General features: G+C 54.5%; 4 protein-coding genes across 4 annotated transcripts; 2 read left to right on the forward strand and 2 right to left on the reverse strand.

Annotated features, from left to right (window-relative positions):
• Positions 1 to 316: 316 nt before the first annotated feature.
• On the forward strand, positions 317 to 2,705 carry IWZ02DRAFT_86100 (uncharacterized protein). The gene is made up of 3 exons (XM_066771324.1): positions 317 to 1,239; positions 1,319 to 1,412; positions 1,468 to 2,705. The coding sequence occupies exons 1-3, from the start codon at positions 678 to 680 to the stop codon at positions 2,633 to 2,635; spliced, it is 1,824 nt and encodes a 607-aa protein (XP_066618928.1). The 5' UTR covers positions 317 to 677; the 3' UTR covers positions 2,636 to 2,705.
• On the reverse strand, positions 2,706 to 4,613 carry IWZ02DRAFT_86110 (uncharacterized protein). The gene has a single exon (XM_066771325.1). It carries the CDS (start codon positions 4,387 to 4,389, stop codon positions 2,776 to 2,778), a length of 1,614 nt encoding a protein of 537 aa, XP_066618929.1. The 5' UTR covers positions 4,390 to 4,613; the 3' UTR covers positions 2,706 to 2,775.
• An 881-nt stretch (positions 4,614 to 5,494) lies between these two features.
• Positions 5,495 to 6,377, forward strand: IWZ02DRAFT_86126 (uncharacterized protein). The gene has a single exon (XM_066771327.1). It carries the CDS (start codon positions 5,589 to 5,591, stop codon positions 6,342 to 6,344), a length of 756 nt encoding a protein of 251 aa, XP_066618930.1. The 5' UTR covers positions 5,495 to 5,588; the 3' UTR covers positions 6,345 to 6,377.
• A 2,768-nt stretch (positions 6,378 to 9,145) lies between these two features.
• Positions 9,146 to 11,624, reverse strand: IWZ02DRAFT_86118 (uncharacterized protein). Its single transcript, XM_066771326.1, has 2 exons — positions 11,124 to 11,624; positions 9,146 to 11,078 (listed from the first exon to the last, which is right to left on the reverse strand). The coding sequence occupies exons 1-2, from the start codon at positions 11,492 to 11,494 to the stop codon at positions 9,290 to 9,292; spliced, it is 2,160 nt and encodes a 719-aa protein (XP_066618931.1). The 5' UTR covers positions 11,495 to 11,624; the 3' UTR covers positions 9,146 to 9,289.
• Positions 11,625 to 15,042: the final 3,418 nt, after the last annotated feature.

The following is a 15,042-nucleotide window of genomic DNA, read 5'->3' on the forward strand; positions in this document are numbered from 1 at the left end:
GTCATTGCTTAACTTTCTCTAAGCTTGATCCTGGCTGCTTCTTGGTCCCATATCCGTTGTTGAATGCCTCTCATCCGACGTCTGCAAAGCATCCGAAAAGGTAGGGATCCGTCTTTGAGTGAGCTTGATTCACACCGATTGAATTCGCAGGCTGAATGATCAACCGCAATTGCCATTGCTCTCCAGCGGCTTTCAGTCGTTGATGATTTTCGATAGGGGCCAGTCGAGTTGTCTAGGGGTCATCCAAACCTGTCGCCATTCTAAGCGCAGGGCACGCTGCTCTCCGCATGCTCTCCAGATCAAACATGTGCCTACTGCCACACCAAAAGCCAAATTGCGCACAAATCTTGAGGACACAAGCGCCAGAAGTCAGAATCGAACCCAGAGAGGCGCTTCGGCAACACTCGTCAAGGTGGCGTGAAGGAGCGTTGCAAGCTGCGGGTTGCCGGACTGCGGAATGGCTCCCTGTCCTTCCAATCAGTTCAACAACACCATCGTCACCGATCACTCTGCCATCATTGGATGACGTGCTTCAAATACCAAGATGGACGATTCTCTGCGCCTTTTGCAAATCACTTGCCGCGAACAAATCGGCTTCAGCCGTTGACTTCACCGAGATGCCACTACCCGAGATGTAACCTTAGCTAAGCTGAAAGGGTGCTCCAGTTTGCTTCAGAATGGAGAATGCGTCCATGTCACTTGACGCCATGGACACGCTTTCGTGCCAGCTCGTCTCTCGATTCTCACGTCGTGTTTGTTTGTGGTTGTGTGCTACCCTGTACGATGGCTGGTTTCTTTGCTTGCTTGTACATCATCCTTTGCGCTCATTTCATCTCGTCTCGCCTCTAGCTTTCTTCTCTTTTCTCAGCTTTTGGACCTTCCTCCCCACTCGCGGTCAGTCTCAATACTTTCACCAAAAGGCATTTCCAAGGACTTTGGACCGGGACACGATGCTCCAAAAAGCCCTCCTACTTCGATCCATCCTCATCGCAGCTTCCCATCCACTCGTCGCGCTGGGACAAAACTGCTACTACCCGAACGGAGAGCTGAGTTTGGACGCGAACGGGAAGCTGAATGATGGTCCTTGTAGCCATGATGGAGCATCCATGTGCTGCCCTTTGAATTGGGCATGTCTGGCGAATTACATGTGTCGAAACTTGGAAACGAGACAGCTTGGACGCTTTACATGCACCGATAAGAATTGGGCATCAGACGCCTGTCCAAAGTTCTGCGATGGGAGTAGGTGCGATGTTCTTTTTGCTATGCGATTGAAAACCTCATGATAAAAAAGAGACAGGGCATTAACACCTACGTCTAGGCAACCCTCCAGGTGTCAACAGCACGGATTCTGGAAACTCTGGGATAGAGCGATATGGAGAAGGTATATTCTGCTGCAACGGAGACAACTCTGGGTGAGTAAATTGCGAACAACGGACTGGGGAGGGTCAAAGAACTAAAGGCTTTCAGGAAATGTGCATATGACGAGCATCCTGCGACAATTCGACTTGGAGACCTTCCCATGTCTCCAATCACAACAATCACAAGTGTCGGATTCCCAACTCTCTCAAGCACAACACAAATGAGTATCACTTCAACTCTTTCTACTTCAACTGAAGTCTCCGTCGCCATCACGACGAATGCGGACGGAGAAGTCTCTACTACTACGGTCAAGGAATACATTCCACTTACCGACTGCACAACCATCCTCCACAAAGGAGCCACGGTCTGCCAATTCAATGGAAGTCATGACGAGAAAAAATCCTCTCCTTCCAAGAAACCGACCTTAGCCATTGCTCTTGCACTTGGGATAGCAGTGCCCTTGCTGCTCGGTGCAACCATTTTACTTTGTCTCCGGAGCCGACGTAGAAGGAGAAATCAGGTGTGCATCCAAAGCAACACATACAACGCAGATCAAAGGTCCCAGTCTCATCGCAGCCATTCAACTTCTGCCAGGGCTCGCTCATTGGTCATGCACTTCTTTTCCTCTGAGAAGTCTTCGAAGAGCAGCTCGACAGACCCTTCAGAAGCCTACGGAGCCAGCCATTTCACGGAGGGTGCCAATGGAGGCGGAGAAAAGCCATCTAATGTACCTGAACTCGATGGCTTTCCCAGGGCAGCAGGTGGCTCCATCATCTCGACGCCAAACATGAACACGTCACCAGACACGTCGGCGCATCCCACCATCAGCTCGACAATGCTCCGTTTCGGTCTGGATGGTGCAGGGACTTGCGGCAGTGGAGTTGAGTCTCGGAGCAGCATGAACGACATGACATGGGGTCGTGGCTCGGGTAGCGCAGATGGAGGATACTGCCATCCGACAAGCTGTGATTGGTCATGTAGATCAAGGCATGCAAGAGTGGCATCGGAAAAAGATGGCGTAGCGTTGCCAGTGGAGCTGGAGGCCAGAGAAGTGCGGAAACCAGTGACGTCGACCAAGGAGAGAGTTGGAGAGATGGAATCAAGTGCTGGGAGGGGTGGAGGGCAAGAGCACGACCGGAAAAGAGACACTTCGTCCTCTCCCAAGGATCACCAAACCTGGGCGTCAGGTGCCTTTGAACGGGAGTTGGCAGTCGGAGGAGCTGGTGGCCTTGCAAGAATAGCTGGTGACACTACGGACACTGAAGAGCCATATTGAGTCAACATTACATCAATTTCTCGAGGAAAACCACCCTTTTTCCACAAGGAAACCCGAACCCAAATGCTAAAACAAGATACATTTCCTGAATTCCCTGCATCTCCTCCGTCTCCCAAGTCGTCCCAGTCTCTTGAATCTTCTTAGCCCTCAGAGTCCTCCGAGGCTTCTGAATCCGCAGACTCCTCCAAGACATCTCTCATGTGATCATGGTACTTTTTCATAAAATGTCCGACATAACTTCTGAAAGTCTCAGGCACAACCCGTAGCGCCACCGTCACATTCAACGACCGAAAAGAAAACCTGTCGTCATCACCGTACGGCATAGGCGCAATCTCTTCAAGATACATTTCATCCACAAAGGCCTTCTCGGTCTCCTGCGTGTCAGAGATGTAACAAGTTGTGTATTCGCCGTATCGCTTGCTACGGAATCCGATCCAAAGGTTCTCCGGTGCGTGGAAGCAGGACTCGTGGCGCCGCTTCTCTTCCAACCACACTGCAAGGCGGACCGCGGGCTCGAGATACCCTTCGGACGGGCAGATGATGAGCTCCTGCAGCATTGGAGGAAGAATTGATGGAATCACGTCGATTGCAGTCTGTTCGTTTTCGAATGCGTGCTCGAGGGGCAGGAATTGCTCGCCGATCAGTGCTCCATGCGGCAAAGTCAAGGAAGTGAGGTTGGTGAAGCATTCGAGTGAACCGATCCGCTGGACTTGGTGTTGACGAAAGAATGAAGAGTCGATTTTCAATCGCTCAAGGGTGGCGGCGTGGCATTGCAGGTCTGACGAGAGCGTTGAGAAATCAAACTTGCGCTTCGAGAAGAGTATGGGATTGTAAAGCCATGTAAACTCCTTCAACTTCTTGATAGCGCCGAGGAAGGGCTCCATGGCAGGCTCAAGCACAATGAATTGACCGGGAATGGAGGCAGATCTTCCAGGGTCAAAACGTATCGAAAACCCGGAAAAAGTCGTGTCCACCAAGATCAAAGACCGAATTCCTGAACTGAGCTCCGGCATTCGGAAGTCCTCCTTGCCTGTACTAATCAGGCCAAACGAATGTAGCGTCAACTTCGAAAGCGCAGTCAGGCGGAGTATGGGAATAAAGTCACTTAGCCTTTCGATCCGAACCGTCCGTGGGTCGTGAACCCCAGGACCAACGCTCAAGTCGGAAAGGAAATCGAATCCATGAGGAAACACGCCCTCGGGACTAGCAAGCGAAGATGATGACGGTGGTCGCGCATTCTTTCTGCGCTGGCAATATCGAAACAACCACAGAACGTTGAGGGCCTGCCAGCAAACATCCAGCTTTTGCAGTTTCGGCGTCCTCGAGAGGAGGGGGAGAAAGTCGCACCACGACTTGGGATCCTCGCCACAAGAAGGGCTCATCACGGAGAGTTGTCGAACCCGCTTGCCCAGCTGCGGATGGAGCCGCAACTGTTTCAAGAGCAGCCTCGACTGAGCGTGGGAAATTCGGTGGACATCTGAATCCGAGCCCCCTCTTTCGCGGATGGCGATTTTGGCGTACACGTACGGCTCCACGGCCCAGCGGAGGGCTTTTGAAGTTTTCGAGAGGTTCAGAAATACTTTTTGGGAGGCCAGTTGCTCGAATACAATCCAGAGAAGCTCCAATGGGAGGCTTTCGATTGCTGCGGCTATTCGTCTTCGTCTCTGTCGACCGCGGTGGAAAGGGACAATCGACCCGCCCCTATTGCACGTCCTTTTGACCCTTTCAATCCAACTGTGACAAGAGGGCCTCATGAAGCTATCGTAAATGCAGAAATGGACTGAACGAGCAAGACCTGTGCTATGAGGAGCTGCGATCTGCAGCACAAGAATTGAATGAATGGCTGTTGCAGGCTCTCTTCACACATGACCACCACTGGCTTTCTGTATATGGCTCTTGCGAGGTCGGAGCCGAAACTAGGCCAGGTCCTTCTAGTGGGAGGAGATAGCATCACAAAGTCCTCCAACAGCTTCGAGCAGCCACTGACTGAACAAACACTGGTTTTCCAAAAGAACATTTGCATGAAGAACCTTCCAAGCTCTTTGAACCCGATGAAGCGCATAAAGAAAGCGTACGAACCGTATTGATGACCAAATATAGTACCGAAATGCCGAGAAAGAGGGAAGCGAAAAACTTTCAGGGGCCACGTACGTCTCACTCCCCTCCGCCCACCAGCCGACGCAAACGAGGACAAACAGAGCATCAAAGCAAAGCACAAGCATGACTATATCCCACGCGATGGCAACAAGCCGGACACCTGTCCTCTGTCCCGACCTTGGCCCAGGAACTGACTTCATCCCCTAAGCCCAACCTGCCTACGCCGCCACCGCCACTAACTCGCAGTGCATGAACAACCCCCCCCCCCCCCCCCCCCCCGGGGCCACGAGTGCCAGCCTAGACTCACAGTACCTCGTCAAGTCTCCAGATCATCATACAAACGTTCGATCTGCCGGCCGGTCAAGGTGTCCCCTTTTCATCTCCCTCAACCCACAAAAAACCATGAATCAAACAGGACAGTTACACACGCGACTTTGGGAACGGCAAATGACATCCGTCGGGAGCTGCACATGTCTGAGGAGGCCCCCAGGACCATCTTGGCTGCCCTTTGTGCTGATCCCAACCAACCGCGGCGCCCCGTGTCGTGAGCTGGGCCGTTGCGGCAGAAGTGAAGGTCGAAAATGTGGACACGGCCGAGGCGAGCACCCACTCCCATGCCGCCATTTTGACACCGGCTGCATCACCATGACTGTAAACGATGCCATGGTGACCAGTAGGATCTATGCCAGCTCCCTGCGGATGTGGCCGTCGGCCGCATTGACTGCCCTGCCCTGCACTACCCTTCGCCCCCCCCATCCCTTCTGCTGCCGCACAGCCGAGCCTTCACACAGTGCGCGCGTACGGAAGAAGCCTGCCTCGTCATGGCCGTCTCTCTGACGCTCTCTGCTCGTCGACAATGCCCGATTCACGCGCTCCACTGCGATGCAGAGGGGAAATGATCCAGCAGACTTTGCATGCATGGACAGCGCAATCAGGAACCGTCGTCCGTGACCCAATTGCCTCGGTCACGACGGCGCACCGAAGCGGACACGGAGACGCCGTTGCCTTGGTGTCTCCACCGCACCGCATGCATGAACAATCGAAGACTGGTCTGCAGTGTTGTCCTGGGCCAAACGACTCAGCCGGCAGACACACCAGCAGTAGCAGCGCTCGCGCCGTCTCGACCGGCCGACGACGAGGCCCCACAGCAGCACGCACGAGAAGACGACGGGACCCTCTCGACCCCCTCTCGACTGGACCCACACCCAGCAGCAGCAGCAGCAGCCACAAAAGCCCCCGGAGCCTTCCACGCTCGGCCCTAGCCGCGGCGGCCCACGCACGCAAGCACGCACGCACGCATGCTCCTAGGCGGCGCAAACCGGATTCCAGACGGTGGCTATGGGAAATGGACCATGGGAAAGTGCACTTTTCCATGGGAAAGTGCACTTTTCCATGGCACTCGCTACGTCCAACCTTGTCATGTGGCACCCTGTTCCCTGCTCGAGTGTGGAGCCCATGGCCGCGATCGTGCGTGGTCTCTGCCTCTGCGGGCTCGCTGGAATCTTGGTATATGCCAGCTGAGACTTTGGCTCGTTTTCTGCCCCGGAGGAGGCGTGATGGCGTTGGTAGAGATGAGGGAGATGAAGTCGCCTTTTTGCGCTGCAAAAATTGACGGTCTCGCTTTTTGTTTGGATTCTTGTTTGCTCCGTTGCCCGTCTGGCCTCACACTTCTCGACTTCTACTCAGTGAAGCGGTACGCGAGACGACATGTGCCGAGCCGTTGGATGACGCTTGCAGGCACGGATTCAACCAAGAGGAGGGGACTAATGTCGGCTTCCGCTAGCATGGAGGTGATTCTTCCAATCTCTCGCCCGCGTGCTTGCTTTGCTGGCCACAGGTGCTTGCATCTGAAGCCGAGAAACCGCTTTGGGAACGTCTCCGAGCAGCCGATAGGCGTCAGACTCGCGGCCGGAGAAGGGTATCGTCGGTGAGGCAGGACGAAGGCGAGCCATGCCCCACAATCCTTCAGGGGAAGCGAGGCCACATCCATTCTTGCCATGTGAAGAATAGCAAGTAGATGAAGGTCGAGACCCCGGCTGTTAGATGAGAAGCCAGCTGTCACACCGGCCATCCAGCCGCTGGCATCAAGGCCTCTCGCCCTCGCCCTCGCCCTCGCCGTTACCCCTTGGCATCTGCATGATGGCGTTTGCATGCTTATCAGGCCACAGCCAGGGATTGGCGATGTTTGGATGGTTTGATTGTCACGGCGAGCTTGGGATTCAACGGCGAGACGCGTTTTTGACAGCAGGTGCTGCCCCCAGTGGCGAAGGAAGGGAGGGGAAATCAGGAGAAGCTTCGAGAATCTTCGCGAAGCTTCTTCGATGCTGGAGTGTATGGAGACTTGGAGGCGCGGAAAGTGCTCAAGGGCGGAAGTTGGAGAGGAGTGGAAGTGGTAGCGAGTAGCGGGGAGGCATGACGGGAGATTCGACGGCTTGTGGACTGGACTTGAGGATGGTAGAGCGACATGTGGGCGTAGACTCGGCGTGGTTCAATGCATTTGACTCCATCATGACGGAGTGAATGGTCTCGCTCAAGGAGCTTATACTGCGGGCAGGTTGCAAGTGCTGGAGATTTCCTCACAGTCTTTTTGCCGATGAGAGAAGCCGCCTGCTGCTGGCTAGGTGATTACACCCGGTCCCACACTCTGCTCTTCAGGACCTCAGAGCAGCCCGCGATGGACCAGACAGCCTCGTCTTCCGCATCAACCAAAGGCCCGAGGTGATGGGTCTCCAACCTAACGGCCCCCGAGCATCGTGCCTGCGCCACACGAGGCCGTGGCTTTGGAAGCGCTCCACCTCCGCCATCCATCCTTCATCCTCCCGCAATCCTTCCCAAACGCCCCGACAACGCCATCCCTTCCATATGGCAGCGGCCCCTACGATCGACAGGCTGCAATTCCGCAGCGGCCACGATGCGCTTTTTTTTTTTTTTTTTTTTTTTTTTTCGTGAGGTTCTCGCCGCGACTCCAATTGAGAGAAGGTCGGCTGGGCACCGCAGTATCCCCGAGCGGACTCCACCAGAGAGGGAAATGCCGGCGCATTACGGCGCCGGACAGCAGAGGCGTTTATTTTCCCAGCGACCACAGCTCGTCGGCGTCGTGCATTCACCAAGGGCGAAGTTTGTGCTCGGAGATGATCTGTTCCGTTGCCGAAGCCATGGCTTGCAGCCACGCTCGTCGTCGTTTGTGTGTGGCTCGATCTGCGCATCATGTTGGACTTGATAGAAAAATGACGGTGGGCCAGATAGTAGTGTACAGCCCGCGGTGCTGGGATATCCCTTGCTCGTGCGTCAACGGCATGCTTACATGGCTCTCTGTTTTGTCCAGTCAGCTGTCATGACCGGCGGCATCACACGCTAACAGGAACAGAGGGACTGAGCAGCTCCGCTTCCACTCTCCCATCTCGTCTTGATACGCATGTCTGTTGTGCCCAGTCCTCTTCCGAAATCATGTCGCGTCATCCCGGGTGAAGTCGCTTCTTTCCGAGGCCAACTGCTGGGCTGCGTTTGAGTTTGCAGCAGACAGGGTCGAATTGGAGAGGTTGAGGCCCGCAAAAGCGCGTAGCGCGGCAACCGATTGGTAGAAGAGGTGGAGGCATGGACTCGAGCGAGACGCTGGTGGCTGGCGGGGAAAGAGAGTGAAGGAAGGATGCGGTGTCTTTGATAGCAAAACGGATGACTGTTGATCCGTCGAGCGATTGGAACGTCCTCGTTGGGGTGGGTCGATGGCTGGTTCGTTGGTTTGCACGACAAATGCGGACAAGAGGGTAATTTATCTTCACATCCCAGCCCCCCGCCAAGGAAGTCGCTGATTCGAGAGGGCTCGAGAAGCTTGTCGCAGGATCAGGGAAGGACTGGGAGGTACCAGGTCGATCTGCTGTCCGTCTATCGGCGAATCACATGTACCTGTGTGTACCTGAAGGATGTTCATTGCCCTAGGTACATGCAGGTAACGTAGCTGGATGAGGGAGGGTCCAGAGCTGCGGTGAGGTGGATTCGGGGATGACGTCAGTCAGAGAACCGGACGGGAACGGGAGCTTCGAGCTTGTGTAAGATGGCCCGTGTCTGTTGTCGTGAGCTGCCCCATCCAGGTGTAGACGTGAATTCATGCGAGTCGTGCTGGAGCATTCGTATTATTCCTTCTCTGGGCCTCGTCGCGGGGCTTTTGTCCGTCTCCAGGAAAAACACTTGTGAAAAAGGCGCCCCAAGGTCAACGGAATTCCTTCTAACGCCGTGCAAGCCTGCCAGTGTTACCATCATCATCATCATCATCAAAGGAAAATCGTTGGGCCGTAGCTCGTCCTAGAATGACTTCAGCGGTCCTTTCTTCGAGTCAAGCCCTTGGATGCCAGAAGGAGAAGTCATGAATAGAGTAGTTCATAAAGAGTAAGCCGCCAAACCAAAACCGCAATAGCCAGAGACCCAGTTGTGCATGTCCCATTGTGCTGTGCCCGTGCTCCGTCCATACGCCAGCTCTTTGCGCAAATGTAGCCGCCGAGAAACCCGCTCACTCCGCCAAACTCAATTCCTGAAAGATTTTTGTCATGAAAGCAAATCAACTCAACCCGTCTTCCTCTTTTTTCGCGGCGATTTCGGTTCCGCCGGCTCCTTGTCTCCATTCACGACTTCTGTCTCGGGAGGCGTAGCACCTTCACTCGGAATGCTTTCGACCACGCCACCACCATTTTGTGCCATATCCGACGGGCTATCAGTGCCAAAGAGGCTAGCATCCTGATGTTGCGCACCCGTCAAGTCTGCGACAAACCTTCCAAAGTCAAAATCGGAGTTCTCGTCATTGGGCAACGGCGTGAAGTTGGTGCCATTGTTTGCGGACGTGGTGTCACCAAAGTAGTTGTCGGCGTCCGTGTGGATGTACGAGTCAAGATCAAAGTCGCTTGGGGGAGCATCGCCTTGGCCGCTCAGGGACGCATCATACGATGCAAGGCCGGGAATGGAGCCGTGTGGGCTCATTGGCGCTAGCCGCTCAGAGAGATTTTGCACACGTGCGTTTTGCTCCTCCTGCAGCCGCTGAAGCACATCAAGCTGCTCTTGGTGAGCACCGAAATGCTCAAGAGAAGGCATTGGCGGAGGATTAGGATTCATGAGGGCATTGTTGTGCTCGCCGTTCAGACCAGGTGACGCCGCATTCATCAACGATAACATGTCTTCGCGTTGTTGCCGAGTCAGAGGAGTGTTGCCGTCGGCAGTCTGGAAATGCGACAGGGCTGCAGGAAAATCGAATTGCGGACCATTCGAGGTGTTTGAGCTGGCATTTACCGAGTTGATGACGGACATCATGTCATCAGACGTGCCTGGGATTTGTAAAGACGGTGGAGTCTCTGCTTTGATGGCCGGGCTGGCAGTTGCCGATGAAAACTGGTTCTCCAGCGGTGTCTGCGGGCTGGCGCTCAAGCGGGACCCATGCTGCTGCTGCTGCTGCTGCTTTTTGTAGAAGCTTGGCGTCCGCGTTGGCTGACTCTTGGGGCTGGCGCTCGGGCGCGAAGAGCCATTGGCCGGCGAGATGCGAGGACTGGGCGACTTTTCGGTGGCGGCAGGCGGGGGAAGCAGTGCGAGTGGTCGTTTGTTGGGTCGCGGCACGGGCGTGTTCTTGGGCACTTCTACCTCCTGGAAATCGCCCATGTCAACCACGCTTCCTTGATTCTGGTTGGTTTGCGAGATGGACTGGGGAAACATGTCGGCAATATTCATGTTCACACCGCTCTGACCTTCAAGACTGCGGTTGTAGAACGTCGCAAGAAACGTCAGAATCGCATTGATCGAGTTCTCGTGACGCTCGTGCATCTTTTGGAATTGGCTGGCCTGTTGGTACCATTGCTCATTTTGGCGACGCATTTGCTGGATGATGCCCGATATCAGCTTTTGCTGCTGCTGAAGCTGGCGAATCTCGTTGCGCATCGAGTTATATTCGGTTTTGGGGATGAGCTGCATCTCCTGGTTGCCGAGGCCTTCGCCCTCAAGTTTGCGTCCTTCTTCATCGCTGTCGGGTTTCTTGTCCTCGTCACGCTTGCGCTTAGCACCAGACTGCGGGTTCTTCGGCTTTTGAATCAACCAGAGCAGCTCGGGCCGACCTCTCTTGAAGTACTTGTTGAAGTACTCGCTTGGCGTCTTCTTGTCTCTTCTCTCGGCCTGCTTCATGGAGTTGTCGGAAAGACCGACCTTTTTGTGGAAGCCGTACATATTGAGCTGCCGGACAAATGAGGCATAATTGTTGTGTTTGAAGAGCTCTGGGATGAGCGTCTTGGCAAACTCATCTTCGTCGAGGACGATGAACGAGTTGCCGTCGTCGGACCAACGGATGAGGTCGGTGTGGTTCGAATTGTCGAGGAAACTATCAAAGTCAGGGGCGAAACGGACTCTGGGGTGAGCAGCCTACCTGCTGAGCTTCTGCACAAACGGTGGGATTTGCTTCCTCTTGGCTTGGGCTTCCTTTTTGGCCTTGAGCGCCATGGCTTCCAAGTCTTCTTCCTCTTCCTCCTGCCATCCGTTTTGTGACAAGTGCCCGTATCCACCAAAATCACGGGTCGTCAACTGGTGGTTGTTTGGGCGGCGCACAAGCTGCGTGCTCGACACTTGTCCATCGGGGTAGACGCCGTTTTGGAGCGAGGAGAGGACGTTGGCATCGTACAGGGATCCTTCGGGGTAAGCAGACACGCCGTTCATGGCCGACTCACTCCAACCCATGTACTGGTCGTCGGGATATGCCGGGGCCATGGCACCCTGTGCAGTGGCTGTTTGTTGGACCATCGAAGAAAGTTTGGTTGCAGAGTTCGCGTCGCTGAGGTACCGTGGTAGCACCGTCGTGCGTGCGTCTCGAGGCCCGATACTGGGCTTGGGTGGAAAATCCGGGCAGATGCTATGTCGATGGCGATATATCGACCGACGAGCAGAATGTATGGGGCAAAAAAAGGTGCGAGCAGCGGCTGGAAAGAGGTAGGCTCGGTGAAGACTTTTAGAAGGCTGCAGCAGCCGTCATCAAAGAGCTTGTTTCCACGAGGCAACGGACGATCAAAGACGGGCGGTTTGCAGGCGAGGAAGCGATTGTGCGGTTGCAACTGTGTCAGGTGCGATTGCTAAAGTATTTCGAGAAGCAGAAGCAGAAGCACAAGCGCAAGGCGTCTTTTGTTTAGGTCGCAAAAGTCGGATGTGGAGGGCGGGCGGCGGCAGCAGAGCGGCGGCGGGGCAGTGTCTCGGGGAAGATTGGGAGGGGTGGACCAAGAAAAGGTAGACAGGGTTCGTGAGCGGCGAAGCAGGCTGAAGCGGCGCGGGAGCAAGGCAGTAAGTAAATGAGGGTTCGTTGTTGGTTGTGGATATGGGCGGGCGCGGTAGGTGAAGCCAGAGCAATGCGATGCGATGGCGTGTGGATGCGTAGGTAGTAGGTAGAGAGAGAGACGCGCACGGGTCATGTTCGGCGGCACTTCTTGGCGCGAAGGGCATTGGCATTTGCATTTGCATTTGCATCTGCGTCGGCTTCGGAGAAAACCATCAACGTCGATGAATCGAAATGTCGACACGGATCGGATTCTACGCTGCCCATCACCCTCTCTTCGCCATGGGAAAGTGGATCTGCTGATTGCCGACTATGGCCAAAAAACCACCGCTGACTCGAACATCAGAAAGGATTTCCCAACTGCTGCTTGCCCGCCCACCAAGCCACCACATGCCGCTACCTGTTGCCTTTTTCACCACTGTCGCCCTCGTTTTTCTTTGTTGCTTCTCACATCTCGTAATGGCTAGAAATATAGCCGTCACCATGAAGCGCTAGCTCCGTCCCGCCATGCTGGTTCCTTTATGCGCTACAAGAGCATCCCAAGCCCCCCGCTGCGCGTCTGGCCCAATGGCTCGACTGCCCCGTGGCACTCAGCATCAGGCCTCTCATTCTCGATTGTGCCGCCTCAAAAGACGAAACTCTGAGCCGCCTGTCCGGTTGCATTTCCAAATCGGGTCCAACACCTCGTCGGCCATCTCTCCTCGTCATCACCGCCAATCGGCCCTAATGCTACTAGCCCAAGCTTCTACGTTGCTGGCTAGACCACTGCTCTCTCCGCGCTGAAGAGGTCATTATCACTTGGATCTCGATCGTTGCCCTGGGTGTCCCAGGCCCTGACTCGCGGCTCACACCTACCTTGTTGCAACCTCATCCCATCGCTTACAGGCGGTTCTTGCGTCGACCCTGATCATGAGCGAGGCCAGACTATGCCACCAATCATTTATGCTGCTTTTTTGTTATCAGACTGTGCTACAGGCATGCGCGGCGTACTGCAGTGGCCAAGGAAGCCAAGTAGACCATCCCAACAAGCAGCGGAACCCGCGCGTCTGAAGAAAAAGCATGTTCCGTGCCATGGCATTTTGACGGGGAGCTGGAATTTCCCATGAGCCAGCCCGGGACCGACTGATGGCATTTTCCCTTTTGCAAGCAGCCCAGTCCTCGTCATTTTTGATCCCGGTCGACCTCGTGAGCTCCAATCGGAACACACGGTACGCCGGCACGCTCGTCCGCCAGGGCTGCACACATCACCCCATGCGCGGCCATTAAGGTTTGTCAGCTGCGGATTTGGTCCTGTATGCGTCTTGACTGCGCCATGACAGGAGACGTGCCGCCATCGGCGAACCGACTGTCCTACATCTGACTCGATGCCAGTTTAGATTATGACAAACGCCTGCCGCGACACGTGGTGCTTGGTTTGGAGTGTTTGCAGCTCAATGATATCTTCAATTGACAGGAAACAGGATGCCGAGGCATGTTTAACCAATTCCCATCTCATAGCCAACCCGCAGCATTATTTTTGGCACTTCTGTTTTTGTCCCACTACTTTTCTCGTCTCATTTGCAAGAACGAGGTCGCGACGCTTGGATCTCAACAGCCTATGCAACGACAGCTATTTCACTAATGGTGCCTACGTCGAGAACTACAAGAAGCTGTAGTCCAACAGCTACATCGGCTCTTGGGAACCCCAAGTTTTTCCGACAAGCATTCGGCACTGAGGCATCTTGAGAAAGCCCTCGATGAACACCCGCAAATGGAATGAGAGGTCTCTCATATCTGTTTTTCAAAATCTTTCCATGGCCCCATTTCTTACATAAAAGACCCTCCTGACACCGTATCCTTGACTCAGTAGTCCATCACTACCACCATCCACAGCATCAGCCATCAGCCTCTTCCACCGCCAAGCTCCCCAGCTCGCATCATTGCTGCTGCTGCCTCAGCCACACACGCCCTCCGCCTAGGCCCTACAACACACATGGATGAGTCTTCTACCGCACCGGCATTCACTCATTGTCTTTAGCCGCAATCGCCGGCGTGACAGCCCCCCTGTCTTGGTATCGTCTTTTCCGCCAGAGCTATGACTTGTCGGAACGTGTTTGGAAGTTGTCGACGAGGACGTGAAAAAGTGACGGGGAAAATCGAATCCGCCGCCGACACCGACACCGCGCCAAGGCCGCACGGCTCGAGCGAGCTGCGCCAGGGCGAATCGTCGGCTTGGAGGGTGTTTTGCCGAGGTGGGCTGCGGCCGACTGAGGAGACACAGAGGGACAGGACAATCTCTACGCCTGAGAGGATGAGTGTGACTGTGATTGACAACACAGGAGAGGGGAGCAGGGAGGAGAGGAGAAGGGAGTCAAGAAACAGGCAGTAGACCAATCTTGCCGTCCTCCGTCTATTCCACCTGCACCTACATCCCTAAATCGATGGCGGAAATGAGACAGAACAATTAATACTCGCTAAGGTCAGCGGTGTAGATAAACATAGATAGAAGAATGCATATAATATGACGCTTTTCACGTTGCAACAGAGAGAACCCCCGCACAGGGGAACGAAGGAAAAGTGACAGGTCTAGGGAGGCTACATCAGCACTTCAATTGAATGAATGTTAGGCAGGCGTATGGATTGGTCTGGTGCGTGCACCGGCTTTAGTCGTCACTGACGGACGGGTTTGTTATACCTGCCTGTCCCGCATGAATAAGGGGGAAAGGAGATGCGAGGCAATTGGAAAGCAAACATATACGTGGACTTCAACGCGAAAAAATACTCAGCTCATCTCACCTTAATTTCCAACAAAAATAGGGGCTTTTAGACGTCTTTTTGTACGATGCTATACGGGTAGGGTGGATAGACTAAGTATACTTGAGAGGGCAGGGGAAGGGGGAGCTATGTAGATATACACGCGCGTCGCATCGCCGTCGCACAACACAAGAATCCAACTAAGTCAACACTTTCGTCCAACATCCTCCCAACCCTTTCTCAACGGACTTGAAAAGCCAAGAGAAAAAATATCAACGTCATCTACCCATCT

The sequence above is a fragment of the Phyllosticta citriasiana genome, assembly GCF_038021145.1.
Source record: "Phyllosticta citriasiana strain CBS 120426 chromosome Unknown IWZ02scaffold_15, whole genome shotgun sequence".
NCBI classification, from domain to species: domain Eukaryota; kingdom Fungi; phylum Ascomycota; class Dothideomycetes; order Botryosphaeriales; family Phyllostictaceae; genus Phyllosticta; species Phyllosticta citriasiana.

Bases quoted from the DNA above. Each gene is read 5' to 3' on its own strand.
- IWZ02DRAFT_86100 (XM_066771324.1), top strand. From the start codon at position 678: ATGGAGAATGCGTCCATGTCACTTGACGCCATGGACACGCTTTCGTGC. The intron at 1,240-1,318 runs GTAGGTGCGATG...ACCTACGTCTAG, and splicing joins TCCAAAGTTCTGCGATGGGA to GCAACCCTCCAGGTGTCAAC. The intron at 1,413-1,467 runs GTGAGTAAATTG...AAAGGCTTTCAG, and splicing joins TGCAACGGAGACAACTCTGG to GAAATGTGCATATGACGAGC.
- IWZ02DRAFT_86110 (XM_066771325.1), bottom strand. From the start codon at position 4,389: ATGAGGCCCTCTTGTCACAGTTGGATTGAAAGGGTCAAAAGGACGTGC.
- IWZ02DRAFT_86126 (XM_066771327.1), top strand. From the start codon at position 5,589: ATGCCCGATTCACGCGCTCCACTGCGATGCAGAGGGGAAATGATCCAG.
- IWZ02DRAFT_86118 (XM_066771326.1), bottom strand. From the start codon at position 11,494: ATGGTCCAACAAACAGCCACTGCACAGGGTGCCATGGCCCCGGCATAT. The intron at 11,079-11,123 runs GTAGGCTGCTCA...TGACTTTGATAG, and splicing joins TTTGTGCAGAAGCTCAGCAG to TTTCCTCGACAATTCGAACC.